This window comes from Syngnathus leptorhynchus, chromosome 8 (genome assembly GCF_054491065.1).
Source record: "Syngnathus leptorhynchus isolate UIUO chromosome 8, UIUO_Slep, whole genome shotgun sequence".
NCBI classification, from domain to species: domain Eukaryota; kingdom Metazoa; phylum Chordata; class Actinopteri; order Syngnathiformes; family Syngnathidae; genus Syngnathus; species Syngnathus leptorhynchus.
Window position 1 is genome coordinate 8,449,798 of NC_141202.1, and position 17,562 is coordinate 8,467,359.

Sequence of the window (17,562 nt, forward strand, 5' to 3'; positions counted from 1 at the left end):
CATTGCATGCCTTTAAAATGTAAAGGCAAGTAGAAATGGCCAAGTCTGAATTTGGTATCATTGTGTAGTCCCTCCAGGAATCTGCAGTGTTGATTCCAAGAAGAACAATCCTGATTATATGGAGAGTAATTCTTGATTATGCGGCTTGAGAGCTGATTTGCCACGGGCAATAAAAAATTGACTGAAGGAAAATTAATGTACTAATAAAATAATAATTTACTGAGGATATTATTTGCAAAAGCAAACTTCTATGAAACATCATGATTATAAAATAATGACTATCAGTATTGCGCCTTTGAGCCTCTTGGCCAGATTTTCTATTATTATTATTATTATTATTATCCACCATCCATCCATCCATCTTCTATATGATTATTATGATTATCATTATTATATGTGCAGGAATGACGGGACGTTATCTTTAGTATACTTCTCTGTGACATGACAACACCTTTAGCAGACATCTCCATAAAATGAATCAAAAGAAAAGCCTCGCCTCGTTTCACCCAAATTCAGTTGGTATTTGCACATTTGGTCTGCAGCAGAACTTTACTGTTCTGTTAAACTATTGAAACTAGTGAAATGCACTATATAGTAAATAAAGTTGCATTGTACTGTCTATTTGTACAGAAGCATCATCCCATTATTGAAGCAGACAGCACTGAGATTATACATAAAAAAGGATTCTGGGTGATTCGTACTAACTGATACCACACTACAAACATGTATGATGAGGAAACGAGGAGCAAACACTTTGTGAAGAATGTCTACTGGAATGAGAACTTGGAATGAGAAGAAGGAGCCACCATGTGGACATGTCCTGCCTTACATGGTACCAAAATCAATACCTGAGAGCCCATGCAAGTGTCAGTGTTCCTCTAAAATTTGACCCATTCTAACTTTCATCCTCAAAAAAAACATACATACATAACTAAGTTGAATCCCTCAAGCATTATGAACTGGCCAGCAAGTTAAAACAGAAAAACGGGTAAATGTGTGATCTTACTTGAAGAAAAAAAAAGACAGCGAACATTCACCCTCTATTTGCCAACAGTACATCCTACATATTTTTTTTCTGATCCGTGTGAGTGGGTTGGGCGAATGGCTGTTGAAGAATTGCTGAGAGCTACTGTATCTGTCTGTGTCTCCTTTACAGGTCTCATGGGCTCCATGTACAAGCTGTTTTATATGTGGCGTCTTGACTGGCTTGCAAGGAGACACAGCTTGAGTCACTGCTCTGCGCCAACCTCACACACTAGTATTAAAAGTCTTCTGTTCTCTACGCCAGACGACTCCACGAAGCATATAATCTATCTTAATCATTTTGAACGCATCGAATAAAAACGGATCAATCCCACATGCATGTCACATTTACATGTAATTCTGAAACTAACCTGTCTATGGGTGCATCGCCATGTCCAGAGTACCTCAGTGTGCCGTTGTCAAGGGACGCCTGTCTGGGCAGGAGCCCGCCGTGACGTCTGCTTCTGTCTGACGTCGGTGTCAAGTCCCCTGAGGCACCCTGGTAAGGGTATAGTGACGGGTCCTGCAGTTTGGCCTTCTTCCCCTGCGGCCCGCCTTCAAACACAGCCCGCACCTGACCAGGCGTCGAGCCATAAAACCACGCCCCCGATTTGGTGAGGATTTCTTGTTGTTTTCGGCACAAGTTGCATACCCACATCACCTACAGGAAGGAAGAGGAGAAATATTAGCAGTGTGGGAGGGAGTGCACAGCAGCAATAAAAACTCGACACATTCAAGTCCAAATGCCAGGTTTTAGCCATGGTCAAATAATGACATTCAATTTTAATCATTTTAAAACTTTTACGTGCAACTTAATTGAGAAAAATAAACACCTGAGGTAATACACCCTTTAAAGTGGGGAAGCAGAAGTTACCAGTCACATTAAAATTTTTGCTAAATGGGAGACAGCACACATCTGCTACCATTTCAAGTGCCTCTGATTAACCCCAAATAAAGTTCAGATGTTCGAATAGGCTTTTCTTGCTATTTCTTTCTCGCAGAAACGTGACGGTTTTGTGTTAACACAAGTTTTAATTTAGGAATTTGGTCCATATATAAGGCGCAGCGGACTATAGGGCACACTGTCGGCTTTTGAGAAAACTTTAGGTTTAAGGTGTGCCTTATAGTCCGGAAATTACGGTACAATGTAATTATGCCCAAAATGTATCACATTTCCCTTCATGCATTTGGGAGATTTTAGTGTGTATTTTTGCAAAATGCAGCAAAGCTTGGCTATTTTTCTTTGTAAGACTAAGACTTCTGTTTCGCCTCGCTTCCCCATAGCCCAACTATAAAAAGAAGGGAGATTGCAGCCACTACTTGCCAGAAATTCCTGCAACTCCTTCACTGTTGCTGTCAGATTCTTGGCAGACTAGTTTTATTCTCATCTTTTAATGACTTATGAGGGAACATCCAGTTCTTGGAAATGTCAATGTTGTACTATATTTTCTCAACTTGATGACATTATTGTAATTCAAAGGTATAACTAATGCCTTGGACATTCTTGAGTACCCTTCCTGACTGATACCTTTGAACAATGATATCATTCTGACGTGCTGTGTGACGTGACTACAACAGCATCAGAAAAACACGACTTGAACAGCTAAACTTGATTTGGGGTTAATCAGGGGCTCTTTAAAATGGTAACAGCAGTTTGTTGAGTCCCATTTAACACGGGATTGAATGTTATTGGTTAACCACATTATCTCAGTTATTTATTTCTACTTGTGTCTTATAAAAACACTTTTCATTTGAGCTTGAGGGGTTACACAGTACATTAAGGGTTTACGTTGGTCTATTTTTTTTTTTGTATCCCAAAATCATGGCATTTGAGCAAGGGTATGTAGAATTTGTATCCCGTATGGTACATTGTTTATGATGAGCTGTAATGGAATAATCTGTGAAAGTATGCTCATAAATTGTTTACAAAACAAAGGCATACACCACCGTTGATTGGTAAAAATCTTTTCAAATCCCCCAAAAAATCGACTGAGTCACATGATGTGACTACTTTTTACTTTGTCAACCAAAACACGAAGTTTTCACCCCATGAAAACAAAATTCAAGAATTGGCCGTTGATCATGGGAAAGATGATTTACTTCACACATACAGCAGCCTTTCACAAAATTAAAACAGTTTTTAAATTATTCGTGCTTATGAAATTTTGCGTCTGTGAGTCTTCTGTATATCTCAGAGCATAGCTCTTACTTGATCTTTATGTGGCTCGAGTTGTCTAGTCATGTTTTTTTTCCCCTTCATTGACTACATTGTTTTTATATTTGCATACTGCATCAAGAAAGCAATGCAACGTCAGTTGATTAACCTTCTTAAATGGAAAGTTTTGGTTGACTGCAGAGGTTCGGGTTTGATCCCAAGCTCTGGCCTTCCTGCGTGAAATTTGCATGTTCTCCAGCATGCCCGCGGCCCTCGTGAGGATAAGACAATGGATGTATGGGTGATGTTTCTTTTGTTAAGTGCTCTAAAGACTAGAGAAGGTTTTTACTGCTCTGATGCTGTGCCTTTATCTGCTCTACTTTGCAGCTACAACGTCCAGCTAACCACATTGGCCTCAAATCAAAGCGTAGACAGCAGCTCTGATCACCCCCCCCCCCCCACACACACACACACACACACACACACACACCAGGTCCCAGTACCTTCTGGTGTGAACTGCCTGGTACAAGTGAGCCTATCTATACCAGACCAACTTATATTGAAGTGTGTCTGTAAAGACAGGAGAAAGGCAAATGATTGACAGGCAATGCGGCCAGAGGACTAAGTGGAAAACAGCTTTCGCTCCACCCCTCACCCACACAAAACACACACACACTGAACCAAAACCGCCCGTCTTAAAAGTCTCAGTGCTGAGTCAGTGCATTACTGTTATTAGCACAAGCAGGACTTGAATGCTGCCTCTCTGGCTATCAGAGTTGCAAAGCTGAATTGGCATCAGCGATACAGATAGCATCTGTATGTAAAGTGCAGTGGTCTTGCCAAATGATTTCCTGTAATGTCCAAATCCTGGGTGCTGGTGTATCATCAATACAGTACAGTTGTTGTTTTATTAACAAGCTTTGATTTCTGACTAGTTGACAAGATGTCTAATCCTTATTTGTGTTTTTAGTTTGACTGACCTAATTGATTGATCTAATTTACACTAATAGAGTATGGAATCAACAGCTTCATACTTGTGCATGTTTATTTTTATTCATATCTCTTGGACTTTGAGGTAAATCGTCTACCAGTTAAGCTCATTAAACACTTAAGTAAAAGTTATGGGAATATTTACAATAATGTGCAGATAAAGGAATCATACCGGGCTGACCCCTAGCTGAAACAAAGTTATTACGAACTTAATGCAGCAATCAACAATGACAAGCGATAAGGATCATATTTTCAATTCAGACACTTACAGACATCATGTACCACCAGCCTATGTGATATTGACACATGAGGCATTTATGAACAGCTATCAAAGTTACACATAGGCTATAACAGTAGTGACACACAATGGAAGCTGTGAGGCTTCAAATTGTGCTTTATGCGTCCCAGTGGAGTGGAGTCGGTGAGGCCATGACTGCCTTTAACCGAGGTCATGGTCAGAGCTCTTCAGTCAAACGTTAGCCATCGGACGAGGTAACACCCACTCGCCACCGGGGCTAGTTTTTTTCATTGCTGAACCACGTTAAACTTTTTGCAAAGCATGTGAAAACTGAAAATTATGAGTGAGAAAATTAACTCAAATTAATTGAGTTTAATTAATTAATTAACCCTCCATGTCACTTCTGTGGCTCTGTAGAACGAAAATGAAAAGCAGCATGGGAATTTCATTGGTTAGTTTTGATTTGATTTTTTTAATTATGACTTTCTTCAGATTCAAGTTATTTCTGTACGCCACAGCAGAGGATGTTGGTAATATCTGTCAACTGTGGGTTTGTGAAGACCTTGGAGACTTTTCTGTGATTAAGGGCTTTACAAATAAACTTGACTTGACATTGTGCATTCTTTTATTAACAGAGGGGTACCAACAATTTTGTCCATGTATATGTAAATTGCTATTTATTTCCTAGATTGTTTATCTATTTTCAAAGGCATTGACATAAAGTTGAAATACTATACTTTTACATTTTTTGTTCATATCCATTGGGTTGGTATACAGAAGCGAACATATGGTAATGGCATCACTGCGCCGACACTAATGGACCTGACTGTATATAGACACATATGGCGGGCGCGTACACACACACACACACACACACACACACGCACGCACGCACGCACGCACGCACGCACGCACACACGCACACACACACACACGCACACTCCCCTTCATATTAACTCTTCATGGATGAGTGCAGGAAGGGGGTTGGGGGCTGCAGCCCTCAGGCAGGGCCATTTCTCCTTGTGTTTGCACATTTCATAGTCATTGAACCTGCAGCTAAAAATAGAAAGCTAAAAACCCAAGCACTGCCACATATAACAACCACGGCAACATGGGCTGTAGTGCATACCCTACAAATGAGTTATATATGATTGTTATTCAGGCTCTGTTAGGTGAAGCTTGTACCGTAACGACTGCACAAACAGCTAATTCTGAATGTAGAATCTATAGTTTTGAATGTCATTTTTTTAAATAATGTTTCAAACTGATATGAGCGCAATAAAAAAAGATCATTTACAACCTAGAGTAAAGCTTCTTCTTATGCTGTCTTTCATAATTATATTTCTGAGGGTTTAACATTTCAGCGTGTGAGCAGCTCCTTGTGGCCAATAAACTGCACTACAACATTACTTCACATGAGGAGAGTGAATCAGCAGAATTGCTGCAGGTATTCACTGTGTGCTCACGTTGACAGCCACTCCGTGTCAAATCAAATCGATAGCATTCATTTATTTCTATAAGGGAGGTTAGGTATTCATTACCTTTTTCATTTATTTTCTCTTGGCTAGACTTTATAAATGCCAAATGTTTTCCTGCTGAAACATGATATGGGAAACATGACTTTATAAAAAAAAAAAATATTTCAGACAGACTTTCTGACTTACATAATGACATATTCTTTGATGCCTCTGAAACATTTACATAATTCACGAATTATGTAGTAATGAACATTGTTCAGTAATCAATCGCACACTCATGTCACTTTACATTGTTCAATAACTCTCAGTCCTCGTGTTAATGATTGATTATTATATCTGTCAGTGACTTGCGTATACTGTAATCAAGAAATGTCCCAACAGCGAACGTCTATCAAGACGTCTTATCATGTTAAGTTATTATATTACTATAACTATACTACTGTATTTTAATTACTATTAAAATGACTATTATTACTATAGTAATTGCTATAACTATACCTAAATTACTATGACTATACTACTGTATTTTAATTACTATTAAAACGACTATTAATCCTATAGTAGTTGATATTACTATACCTATGTTACTATCACTATATTTTTGTATTTTAATTACCATTAAAATAACTATTGATACTATAGTAATTGTTATTACTACTATACCTATATTACTATTACTATATTGCTATGATAACTGTCATGCAACACATTGTTAAAAAAATGGTAGTCATTATCATTAGTGCCATATTAATCTAATTAAAAAGTCAGGAAGAGCAAGTATCACACACTATAGTGACAGACAAATTTGATGAGGGAGATCTTTGTAAAAGTCCCAAAAATAACAACAAAGAAGATAAGAACAAAGAAGTTAGGTAATGAGTGGAGATGGCCAATGCTGCAATATTGATGGGGCATTAAATGAGCTGTCATAGGTATCATATTGCCTTGCCGTATCTCTCCTTTACCTGCACCGAGGGGAGCTGAACGACTCATTAAAAGACTCATTGTTCAGGGAGTGGAGCCCATCTCAGACCATCCCGGGCTGGACCGCGCCCAGATTGAGCTGCAATCATCAATAAGGATAGGAGCTAATACACTCCAGAGAAAATTATTGCCACAGCTGGGGGAACTGCAGTCACTTTATGGTGCTGGTTGAGCCAATGAATAATGAATTTTAAGAGACTAACATTGTATACAGACTGCCCAGGCATTTTTGTTACAGGACATACCTGTCCAAATATAAATACTACAATTTGTTATTATTTGTGTTTTTTTCTGTCTTTTGTGGCATTTTCAAGAGCAAAAAGTCTCCATGACACTTTTAGAGGCACTGCGTGTGCAGAAGATGAATATAAGGCAAGCTGCAACATCCACATGCTCCAACGGTGGCTGCACGTGGTGAATTACATTTTAATGAGCTTCTAATTTTAGTGTGCGCGCCAGCAATAATAATAGACTTCATGAATATTTATGTGCCCTGTTTGAAGCTCAGAGACACGGGAATGAGGTGGGAATACATTTACATCATTGTACATGTGAATATGTGCTTTACTCACACATCCCATCAGTGTCCGCTTTTTTCATGCACAGGTTTACAAGTTTCAAAGGTTCTAATAAGACATTAACACATGAAAAAGCTGCTCTCAATGACTGAATGCAACTATGCATGCATGCGTAACATAAAATATTAAAATAGTCACACTCGTTAGCTTACCCATTGTGCTGCTGAGAGAAACACGGAGTGTTCAATTCAATCATTCCATAAGGCGGGCTGGGCTGTCTGCAGCTCTCGTAACAAACAAACCAGCTACACCGACCTTCAGGACCGCGGACAGCTCCAAATCCAGACGCCAGCTGCCGGGAGCAGTGAAGGTTACACCGGACACTCGACCGGCCGCATCCGCTCCGATCAAACCGACAACACCGCAGTCTCTGCCCTAGTTTCTATCACAGTCCAAATATTGAAGGTGCTTAAAATATTTCCGGCTGCAGACGATCCAAAAGAGCTGTCGGGACTGCTCTGGCAGAGAAGCGTGTGAATCAAGCAAGAACGTGCCAAATGAGGTTGTGCATCCCATCACCAGTGCATTAATTCATCCATGACTCGGTCAGCCTGCCGTTAACATCGGTGAGCTCCATTTATATGCGGCAACCCCCTCGATCCGGCAATAAGACAGAGAGAGCAACCTGGGAGCGCCGAATGCTGACGGAAAATGTTTCTGCTCCCGTTAGGCGCACTTTGTCATTTGCTGTGTGCTGTGACTACTCTTGTTGGCAATGCAATCAGAGTGCATTTTGTCCTCAAATAACTGCAAGAGGATGAAGTCACAGGGACAAAAATATGATGTGAAGTTGCAGGAATGATGCAGCGTTCACATACAGTAAGAATCATTATTTTCAATTCTATTTCACTCCCAGAATCCAACTATGTACGGCAGTAATGCCAAGGCACTCCCCCATATATTTCTATGCATATTACAACAAATAATTTTCCTCCTAGGCTCTCTATGAAGATATGTAACTGTCATGAATACCAGTTGTTGTGTTAGGCAGACTAAATTGAAAATAGCTGTCTGAATGGTGAAAGAATTAGATATTCTACCTATAATATTATTATTATTATTATTATTTCCCTCCCCACGCCGCAATTTTTCATCCATTAAGTACTCCTACAATTCTTGACCGATTGAAACGATTCCTACTTTAACATATTCCAAACACTCACATCTTGCAAGCTTTTCTTTTTGGATTTCCAAAATTTACAATTTTTCCACAATTCAACATTTTTCTCACAGCAAAAATCCTAATTCTAATGAGACATGATACATGAATGTACCAAGTTTTTACTTCTTTCTGAAAGCACAACACTTTCCTGGTCATATTTTTTATATGTATCCATCTTCACCCATGAATAATAACAATAAATATCAAGTGGAAATGAAAGTCAAAGAGGCAGAATCTAAAGATGCCATTGAAAATAAACATTGAACAACATCTTGTTTTGAAACGAGCATAGTCTTTGATCACATATGACATAGTTTCTACAAGCACTGCACGCAACTCAGAACAGCAATGTTAGCACCACTGGCAGTGCTAACACAACATGATTTATGAAACTTAGAGAACATTCCTGTATACTAAGCAATTTGGTTACCATGACTACTAGTCCCACTAATTGTTATATTGTTGATTACTGCATAAAGTACTGTATGCCTTTAAAACGACATCAATCCATCCATCCATTTTCTGAACTGCCTTATTTGAATACAAAAAAACTTCATATTTCAAAATTTCAATGTGTTCCTACTTTATGTTCAAATGGGTCAAGTAACTTGTCTAAAATTCCACTCAAAGTTCACTTAATGCTCTTTCAGAAATAATCTAACAATGGGATGAAGAAAAAAAAAGAGGGCTTGGAAGTAGTGATTTCAAGAGTTGCTTTAATCACAAATGACTTCCACCCTGGAGACTGTATGTTCCTCAGGCTCTTTTGAAGCCACATTAGAGGAAGCATGACAGAATTGGTGGTGAACTCCACCAGGACATGCAGGCATTCTGAGGTCTTCAAAACATTGAAACAGTCACACTACAGCAAAGGTTATAAGAATCCAAATGTCACTGCTTCCTTGAATTTTTCTGTTTTTAGTTTGATAAAATCTTGTAAGTCAAGTAGAAATGGTGAGTATAGACTCAAAGAGCCTTCCGATTCAAAATCGAGCATATCAAATTCCAGAGCGCAATAGCACTGCTTGCTGCTGACTCCAGACATAGACTCAGACTAGTAAATATTCAATGCTGGTTGAAAGAATGAGATCTCACTCACTGCAGTCGTCACAACAGCAAAAGAGTAGAGTAGCACTGTTTGATAGCTCATTTGCATGTCATTATACAAAAACAGTGAGTGTTCCCTTATTATACTTGAAAGCTACAAATCAGAAAGATCCATATCTATTTATAAGTGGCGTTTTCTGCCATTATTTGATTAAGCCATTTTATATTTCAGTACATTGACATCTCATTAATTAATATATGTCAATGTTCATGCTAAAATAAGCATAATTTTAGCAGTTTTATTAACTTGTGGTTAAATATGACCACAATAGCGGTGCTAATTTCCATTAGGCAATGTGAAGTTTCTCATCATATGCAAGAACACTTAGCAGTTTGGATTCGCTATCTTTACTGTATAATTTCACTTTGATAATATACATTGAGTCGATGATCATGAAGCAATTATATCAAAAAGCAACAATAATAAACTATCCCGTGTGTGTGTGCGTTCACAGGCATGTGCTTGTACCAGACAAACGAGTTTGAATGATGGCAAAATGTCAAGTCTTGTTCTGTTTACGTATTTCCCAGGAGTTGTAGCTCCTTGTCCCGGTACACATCAACTCATTCATGAGATTCTATTTTGTACAACAACACATTAATATTTAACACCAGCATCCACAGTGTGTATTGATGGTTGACCTTGAGGGTAAAAAGGCCATAGCACTACTTAGCGAGAGGTGTCATTGCCTCAATTCACTAAGTGGCACTTCCCTAGGACCATGTGCCGACCCTCCAATTAGCCACGGCCAGCCGGGGGATCTCCCGACTACCCTCGAAACGGGAAACAAAACATCTTTGAGGGTTTTACTTGCTGCTTGTTGCTGCAGATATTTTTGTTATTTTCCAGTAGGCCAAGACGATTTAAGCAGTCTTCTTAGGCTCAAGGCAAATAGAACAAAATTCAAAACAAAATTAGAACTATCACCATTATAAAGTGTCTCAGATCATTCCACACCTTGCTGCAACATCTGTTCATCTATACGCGACTAAAATAAAATGATCACACATATATTTTTAATCTAATCGCCAGTATGTTCAACACTATTCACACTCTGCATTCTAAAACGTTTTACATTTGCTTTGTTGTGATTAAACACCAGTGATAGCTCTGATTGGGCATCGGGTGATACACCCGCACAGACCGCCGTATTCAGATTTTTTTTTTGTTGTTGTTGGTTTTAATTGTTTTTGGCTGCTGTATGTGCATGAGTACGTCACAGGAACAACACTCCCAGCAAATGAAATAAAGGATGTCGCTAACCACTTTGTCCTCCTGTTGCAATGCCATGAAAGCAGGAATGCAGCAGATAGAAAAGAGGAAAATAAAAGGGGAGGAAGAAAGAAGGAATAAGTGGGCAGTAAGAAAGATTGTCTTGGCACCACAGCCACGTACTCTAACAGCAATTAAATTGCACCGGTTGGGATAGAAACATTTAAGGCCAGGATAAAAATTTAAACCCATCAAATAATGCAATCTTTGCCTTCAGTCTGTTTGGGGGCGTTTGTGTACATTTATTTTGCTGGCAGGGGGGGGAAAAAGGAGCAGTAGCTCCTTCCTGTGGTGAAATATAGTAGATTAATTTAAGTTACACTCGGCATGAATCAGTGTCTTCTGCTATGTAATAATTTAATAAAATGTGAGGATCTTCATTTGGCGGCAAAATAAATTGGCTGTGATTACGCAGACAACGACGCCTTGCTACGCGGGTCTGCGGAAATACTAAACCTTAGTCTAACCCCCCCTGCACAGATTTACACTGCAACTTGTGCCAGACTTTCACTTGGCACAAAAATAGGAGCCCATTGTGTTAAGAGTGAGCATAATCACAACAGAAATGTTGCAGACAGTCTCTTGTAGAGGGCAAAATACTGAAAAAGATTCATCACTGTGAGAGACACCACTGGCTCAATTCCCAGATTATGATTTCACTGAGTAGAGCGGAGAGAAATTTTCCTGAGGGCAGGACATCTGTATGTGTGTCCTTATAAATAGATAGTTCCAAGCATGCAAACCAGCGTTACCTTATTTGACCGCAGAGACACTCGTCCTCCGCACCGAGCACAGAATTTTGTTTGGCAATATGAACAGAGGTGGCCACAGCCATCAGCAAACTTGGTTTTGTGGCATATCCCGCAAGTTGGGGCTTCGCTCTTCTGTTCCTGAGCCTGCTTTGTCTCATCACCCATCTTCTTGACCTGGTCCTTGTATGACTCAAACTGCTGGTGCAATTTCCTGTGGGTAGATAGGAGGACACGTTAAACAGGTCACTAAGGTCACACACTAAGTTCAATTGAATTGGAGTCTTGTTTGCTTGTGCATCGCCAACACTGGGTACTATTGCATTCAGAAAGGTGCTTATAATATCGAGTCCGACATTCAACTATCAAATTGATATAAATAATATATATGATATATAAATAATCAAATAAATAATAAATAAATAGTATAAATTGATATAACCTTGTATTGGTGATGATGAGATTTCAGGGACAGGATATAATGTATTGCGCACATAATGTCAATGTTGCATTGTCATAAGGTGGCAAACAAACATAAAACATTCAGGAGCATTAACATATTGTCAGAGAACAGACACGCACTGGCGGTAATGTATATTTATCACTTCTGCCTAATTGTGTTACCACCTCTGTCCTTTAGATGGCCTCCTACTGATACACAACACGTGATCTTTTGCAGAAGATGCTGAACTCTTGACACGTCCTCAGAGGCTACTGAAAACACATGGGCTCTTCACATGCATTTTGTATGACACATGTCAATTGAGCGTCTCCTTAGAAACTAAACACTGGGCTGACTTCATAATATAGCGATTAGAATTGGTTTCGCCCCACATATCCCCTGCAACATTCATTAGAGCTTGTGAATTATTGAGTAGCGCTATCCTTTTACCACATACAGGTCTGTGTTTGAGTGAAACGTGCTTCCTTTACCCTCAGCCAGTGCTTTGGAGTCTAAGTATAGTGGCCGTCCGCACTACCTGACGAGTAACTTGTGTGCGCATGTGCGTGCACGCTTTTGTTTGCGTGCATGTGGCATCAAAACATGATGGTGTGCCAGCAGCATGCCCCTCGTTGCACTGCGGGATTAGAAGTGCCGCAGCCTTTGTGTGATAAACAAGACGAGATTAGTGCGCCGCCTTGTTCAACACAGCTCACTAAATCTCATTTGTTGACAGAAGGTCTGATAACAGGGTGACGATAACTGTTCTGCAAGTTAAATGGCCACTGTCCAAAAGGATCAGAGACTATCGGCAATCTTGTTTTTTACTCCATCTGCTATTTCATTCAAACATCCGATGCCCACTCCTGGCACTTCACCACCGAATCTTAATACTGAACAATCACACATTACAATTAGAATATCATGCTCCGTGCTGGAGGTATTAATAGTAATTGTCAGAGCGGTATACTTTTATATTATTGTGTATTATGTAAGTATTATTGTGTAATATTATGAAACGCTTCAATTCATCAAACTGAGAGAGGTTTCAATATTGTCATGGATAGAGCGGCGGTTTACATGGCAGATGAAGATGCTCATAGTTCCCACTCAGTGTATGAATGGTTACATTACTATTTGTCTCTTTTCTTGACTTTTGCGTTTTGCTGCAGTCTTCATTTCGTCTCTGTAAGAAAGTAAAGTTCCTTGGATCGCACATACCAAAAACACGGAAAGGCCTGGACGTCTTCCACTGAGCACACCAGGACTTAGTCAGATAGCTAAAATAAGTCAACAAATATGCAGTGCACCAAAATCAAATGTCCATTTATCTGGACACAAACAAATAGGCTGGGACCTTGGAGGACATTCTACTGATCGATTAGATTACCATCAATTCCCAATAGTTTTAATAACTGTAATTTGGAGTATTTCCCAAACACGAATTGTCACAATAAGGTCAATTTACCTGAAACCTGCCAGAAATGTTTCACGCTTTTGCAACCCTACATCTGTTGACTGGCATGCAATCTAAAGTCTATATTATTACTATTAAATTGCCTTTCACTTGAGGTCAGTTGGGCTCTTGCTCCATAAACCCCTGAATAGAACAAGTGGTATAGAAAATGGATGACTAGCTAGGTTTCTACTACATTGGTTATCTTATTTAGCTAAATGAGAGAACTAAAATACGTACTGCACTACACACATTTCTCATTATAATGCACCGCTGTTCCACATCACTACATAGCATACAACAATGAATACCTCATGTAACGTACTATTCTTTTTATAAAGACTGTCTTTTTTATCTCATTAGATTGTACAGGTCTGCCTAATGAGTACATTTCCTTTAAAACGCCAGAAGAAAAGAGAAGAAGTAAGTGGCTGTTGGTCCACTATGATGGGGCTTTACTTATTCAGTCAAGCATGGTTATATGTAGGTGGGACTGCCTATCTATCTATCTATCTATCAGTGATCAGACTGTATGCTGCTCATTGTAGCGACCAATGCTCGCATCATCTGAGCTCTCTTAGCGCTGGGCTGTGCCCCAGCAGGGACACGCTGCCAGTAACATGAGTCTCTTGTTTATTCATACTGTATGGCAACTGCTATAAAACTGATGTTTATGCTGCTGCGTTGCGGTACTCTGTCTAATTAATCATGCTAAGTGACATAATTAGATAAGGTTAAAAAAAAATATCTTATTTTAATAATAATATTATTTTAATTATAAAAATGTAAATATATTGGTGAAACCAAAACCACATTAATTATTAGCACGATTAGGACATGATTAAGAAGTTAGATTTGCTTTGATTATTGAATGCTGAATGTGGTAGAGGACATTTTATTGTCATTAACAATAAAACTTACTTAATAATTACAGATTTAAAACTTATTTTGTGCAATGCACGCTACACACATAGCAAGTGGACAAATGTATGCATTTCTCCATTTAGAAAAGGCACAATTATCAAAATATTCTTCCACTGTGCTATAGTGTGTCTTCAGAGAATATAACTGCCCTTATCAATCTCAAACTTTGAACCTGCTCAATATTTACAATTGCAAGTCTTTATGTATGTGGTCAACATGGAGTTCTGCAAGGTGGAATGGATGTGTAAGGGTAAATTGCCGATTGGAAAACAACCGGAAATCTGTCTAGGACCCAAATTGATAGTCTAAAATATATTGATAAATTATTTGACCAGATCCCTATGTCTTGGTCAAGCTCCCACTTAGACCAAGGAGAGAAAACCTCTCACGCCATCCCTGGGGTTAACTCAAACAACTAATAAATCCAACATGTTTGAGGTACACAATGACAGATGTATTTATTTATCAAAAATAAATCCATTGTGTTAAAACACTGGAACTGTGTTGTACTGTGTGGCGTTGTATGGTTATGTCTGCTGTGAGTTCAAATTGTGCATGATCTATTACTTACGCGTCTGGCTCGGGCTCCTTGTCATTTTGGGGCTTTTGCTGTGGCTGAAGAACATTATTTACCAGCTCAGTGATCCCACTAAAGGGAAACCACCTGTTCAAATAAGCAAATAAGCATGACAGATAGAGCGCAGCTAGTCATCACTTGAGAAAACAATCTAGCCTGCGAGGTACATTAAGAAGCAGGAGTGTGATTTCCAGGAAGTGAACAATTCTTGGGAACATTCACTACGACCAGAGTAGAGAGAGAGAGAGAGAGAGAGAGAGAGAGAGAGAGAGAGAGAGAGAGAGGGAGAGAGAGGAGGCCAAGACACAGCGGAGAAGCAACTAGGGTCCTAATTTCAGCAATAGTTGAATAGAAATCCAGAAAAGGAGGAAAAGCTGAAACATGAAAACGCTACAGCCAGTGGAAATGAGAGCAGGCTCAAATGCTCAGCTGAGGAAAGAAGACACTATAGGGGTCAAGATTGTCGAAAAAATACAGTAGATTTGTGCACCCACAGTATAGAAATGTAGCATCTGGGAGGAACCAGAGATTGTGGTCCAAGACTACACAAGCCAGTTGCAGACAACACACAAGGTGAGAAAAACAGACAGATACGGGGAGAAGGTTGTATGGCTCGGATTTTTTTACAGGAATGCTGGCAAGGAAACGGCATTGTCAGTAATGTCATGGAAGTCATCTGTTCCCTCACTACAGCAGTTGCATTCCATGAATTTAGCGACATTTATTTCCTCCTCCTCTGAGACACAGGGGACAGAGCCACGTGAAGCACATAACACCGAATGACAAGCGTCAAAGACTAAAGCACTCTGGGTAATGTCGTTTACTTACTGTGCTGACTGAGGCTTTGGTTCTTCTTTGATCCTAAAACATAAATGGAAAAAAAGGTGCACAACTCAGTGCATAAAATGCACAAATGGATGAAGGAAAACACAAGCAACGAAAAATATAAAACTGGTATAGAAATGAAACGTGACATTAACAATGATCCATAAATAATATAAATGATAGCAATGCGGAAAAGACAACATGGTGATGATCATGGCAATACAATAATGAGATTGGGGGGGTGAACAAATATAGGCGGATCAAATATTTGGGAAGAACAAGCCAAAGTATTGAGCAAGAAGCAAATTTGTATAATACCAGAGCACTGCAAAATACCACAAAATGACTTTTGGGGGAATGAAAGAAGTTTAATCTTTCATTTGGTAGTTTTTGAGTTCACATGGCCATTCATTCATTCATTCATTCATTCATTCATTCATTCCACTGCCGAACCAAATATCCATAAAATCTATTCTGTGAGCCTTAAAAGCGTTTTTAGAATGCTCTAAATGTTCTTATCATTTGAACAAATGGGCCGCAAATCAGCTCACAGCATTTAATTGTTTTACAATGATGAGAGTGAGGAGAACACACAAGAGAAGATATAGTCAGTCCTGTTTACCCATCAGTCTTGCTGCTGTGTTTCCAGGTGAGCCAGTCCATATTTATCCTCTCACTGTGTTCTCCCAGTGACGTACAACGTTGTTCTTTATTGATCCCATCAGTCTTGCCTCTGTGGTTGCATTACAAGCCTCATATTTAACTGATTGAGCCGCCTTGCTGCCAGCGTGTCGACTGGAAACCAAGTGTGAGGACTGTTCCAAGCACTATCCTCTGTGTACCCACGTCCCACGTGTGTCCTGTAATTTACTGAATGGGTGGGTGTATTATCTGCTATGCGGCAGTGACATGACTGAGTGTAAAATTTCACATGTGACGTAGTTGGTGTCCTGACTGCTGAGGAGGGCAGTCAAAAAAAACTATTATTATTTTTCTATTTGGTTTTAAACAGTTCTGAATGTGTCTGATGCTACACTGCTCTCTAGTGGACACATGGCCTGCAAAACTAAGAATTCCACAGCAAATATGAACAGAATTGAACAAAATACGTGTTTGTGTGTACACAAAGTGAGGTACATTTGCACAATCCATCCATCATATCATATGGCTTATATATATATATCCACAAGAACCCATCCTGGAATCATGAGTCAGCACCAATACAGCAATAGACAAGCACCTTATCTGTAAGAAATTAGTGTTTTCTATTAATTTTACATACATTGGATTGTTATTTGATTGTATCAATATTGCTTTTTGATGTTTTTGTTTAATATCAATGTGACATATATATATTGAATATATATGATCATGTTAGACGCCAAAGCCTGACTCGATAGCTAACCAAAATTTCAAAAACACTTAAACAGTGCATTACTATACATCTGTATTTTACAAATGGGCTTTTTTTGTATTGAATTACACCTAATGTTGTGAGTGTAAAGGTATAATACTGCACACAGCCAAGGAATAATTTTGACACATCAATGTTCACAAGACTTATGGACAAAGCTCCTCATCAGCAGCTGAAACTCTATAAT

At 39.1% G+C, this 17,562-nt stretch overlaps 1 protein-coding gene across 16 annotated transcripts in view; it reads right to left on the minus strand.

Annotated features, from left to right (window-relative positions):
* Positions 1–17,562, minus strand: part of rims2a (regulating synaptic membrane exocytosis 2a) — an 88,739-nt gene that overhangs the window by 61,223 nt on the left and 9,954 nt on the right. For 10 of the 16 annotated variants that reach the window (XM_085918376.1, XM_085918362.1, XM_085918361.1 and 7 more), the window contains 4 exons: positions 15,965–15,997; positions 15,131–15,223; positions 11,741–11,951; positions 1,395–1,684 (listed from right to left, as the gene is read on the minus strand). In XM_085918376.1, coding sequence (XP_085774502.1) covers positions 1,395–1,684; positions 11,741–11,951; positions 15,131–15,223; positions 15,965–15,997 — 627 coding nt within the window. Of the gene's footprint in view, positions 1–1,394; positions 1,685–11,740; positions 11,952–15,130; positions 15,224–15,964; positions 15,998–16,583; positions 16,704–17,562 lie in introns of those variants that run through there. The other 6 variants (XM_085918374.1, XM_085918367.1, XM_085918363.1 and 3 more) reach the window with 2 other exon arrangements.